The sequence below is a fragment of the Acyrthosiphon pisum genome, chromosome X (assembly GCF_005508785.2).
Source record: "Acyrthosiphon pisum isolate AL4f chromosome X, pea_aphid_22Mar2018_4r6ur, whole genome shotgun sequence".
Lineage (NCBI taxonomy): Eukaryota > Metazoa > Arthropoda > Insecta > Hemiptera > Aphididae > Acyrthosiphon > Acyrthosiphon pisum.
In genome coordinates this window covers 79646427-79649063 of record NC_042493.1, presented here as the reverse complement: position 1 = coordinate 79649063, position 2637 = coordinate 79646427, and the positions used below count along the sequence as shown (strand labels likewise).

General features: G+C 31.3%; 1 protein-coding gene across 1 annotated transcript in view; it reads left to right on the top strand.

Moving 5' to 3' along the window:
* The first annotated feature begins 1285 nt into the window (after positions 1–1285).
* LOC115033161 (zinc finger protein 271-like) overlaps positions 1286–2637 on the top strand; it is a 6243-nt gene continuing 4891 nt past the window's right edge. The window contains exon 1 of the mRNA XM_029485257.1: positions 1286–1752. Coding sequence (XP_029341117.1) covers positions 1347–1752 — 406 coding nt within the window. The 5' untranslated portion in view covers positions 1286–1346. The remainder of the gene's footprint in view (positions 1753–2637) is intronic.

Sequence of the window (2637 nt, the reverse complement as noted above, 5' to 3'; positions counted from 1 at the left end):
TATTAATAAATACAATAAATATTTTATTGATATGTCTATATGATTTTTACCGACGTTAGCAATATTTTTAAGGCCCTTGAACAATTTCCAGATTGTGGCCCTACAAAAATATTGATTGGTTACCCTTGGTATATAGTAAATAGGTACCTACTAGATTTCTAGTTCAAACTGTCACGTTCTGAAATGTTCATTTTACAGGACCGTACAAACAACCAAATGGAACCGTTTTAGTAAAATTTTACGTGACGAAATCAATGAACTGATAAACAAAACATTCGAATTGTATCCGAGTGGTTTATCTGCAACGGATGATACTGATTACTCACTGTGGAAATCTACAAGGTGAATAAAAGAATTCGTGCTCATGTAGGTACCGTCTATTTATAATGTAGACGGTACTTGCAGTGAGCAAGATAAAGCCGAAATATACGCCCAACACCTTGATAGTGTATTTTAATCAAATGATATCTCTTCCAAACTGATATAATACAATGTCAGCCACTAAACTGAACAAGAGAAAAAATATGGCATTTCACAACCCTAGAAGTAGCCCATGAAATTAACAACAACATTAACCTAAAAAAGATGCATGTTATTAATTCACGTTTTATGTGCTATAATTGATATGAGCTACTCAGCTCGGTTAATTTATCAGATAAATACTAAATTAAAAGTATTTGACATAGATTACATACTCTTTTAAAGGTACTTATTAGTGGCACTAATTTATTAAAAGTACGAAAATTGGCGCAAAATATTATGTCTAATTATTATTAAGAACTACCACATTAGTGACTACGAGAAGGAGTAGGAGGAATGAGCTATTAGTCCAAATAAGTCTAATAGATCTATAATTGTATACTTACCTAACTATTATCTTCTTACACAAAAAAAGATTTCTTATCGGCAGCCCGAGGCTGGGCTACCACCAACTATAACAGATTACCGATAGGTAGTGGTTACGACTACTACCTGTCCTAATGTCCTACCTAATGTTAAGATGTGTTGTGTGTTAAAAGATGTATTCTCAAGAAATAATTAATAGATTAAGATCTAAGAGATCATTGCTAGGCAATATGTTATTATTTTAAAATTTAAAATTTAAAACTTAAAACAAATTAATAAATTTATTAATAACTATGTTAATTCAGCATAATATAATAAACTTAATTTTAAGTTAAAAAGTAATACAACAAGTACTGGCTTAAAAATGTGGTTAAGTCAATAAATTCTAATCGACCATAAAGAGAACCCCTTAGTAAACAAATAATTTTATGAAATATAATATTACACGTTAAACAAATTATTTACTAATCGAATCAGATTTCCGATACATCAGCAGACAAATGGAGAAGACACCATATGCGTGCGAAGTCTATGACAAGTCGCTCATTAATAATAGCAATTTGACGACACATCGCCGCATACACACTGGCGAAAAACCATACGCATGCGATGTATGCGACAAATCTTTCAGCGTAAATAGCCATTTGACGATACATCGACGTACACACACTGGTGAGAAACCGTATGCGTGCGATGTATGTGACAGGTCGTTCAGTAATAGTAGCTATTTGACGACACATCGACGCACACACACTGGCGAAAAACCATACATGTGCGATGTATGCGACAAGTCGTTCAGTAAAAGTGGAGATTTGACGATACATCGACGTACACACACTGGTGAGAAACCGTATGCGTGCGATGTATGTGACAGGTCGTTCAGTAATAGTAGCAATTTGACGAAACATAGACGCACACACACTGGCGAATAATTTAACTCAACCAGTCTATGCCAATATATATTATACAGCTACTATGAATTTCATTACAGTAATACATTTACTTGTCTAATTATTTATTTCATTTTTGTATGATGAAAAATAAAAAATAAAAATAATTTGTTCACTTTTATTTTAAACAGCAACATTTATTATTTGATTTAAGTAAATTAATTTACTATTTCCTTTTATTTATGCAGCATGTGGTAGATTTCTAACGTAATAGATCTCAATAATAGGCCAAGGACGTTCTTTAGGATTTGTACTATACTAAAATATTCATATTTGTTTAAAAATTGCAAAAATTGTTTAAAGATAAATTGTTATTAGGTAATACAATATGGGTACCAAAGTACGTTTAAATATTCATTGTCATCTATGTGGTTCAATTACAATTACTTATAATTTATAAAAATACACAATTCAAAGACATACGTATGCAAAAATAATTGATTGGTCAAAACGATTAAAAAAAAAAAATCAAATTCGTCAAAAAAGTGTTGGAGTAATAATATTCCATTATATTTTTATTTCCAATTATTTTGACCTATCACTTAGATCCTTGATTGCAGAGTTAATATTATCGATTGCATGATTAAGAGACTTACTTAAATAAAAAATAACCAAATCATCTGGATAAATGAGACATTGGTGACCGAGCCATGGGAAATGCTTATAACGATACTCATGTATATGTTTAATAGTATTGGGCTGAGACAAACACCCTGAGCAGACCAGTAAAGATAGATCGACTAGATGATGATCCAAAAGTGGAAGGTAAAATAAGTTTTCTGAAATTAAAAAGAGAAGACAAAACGTTGGATAATTTGGAAGACACATGATCCAATGAGAG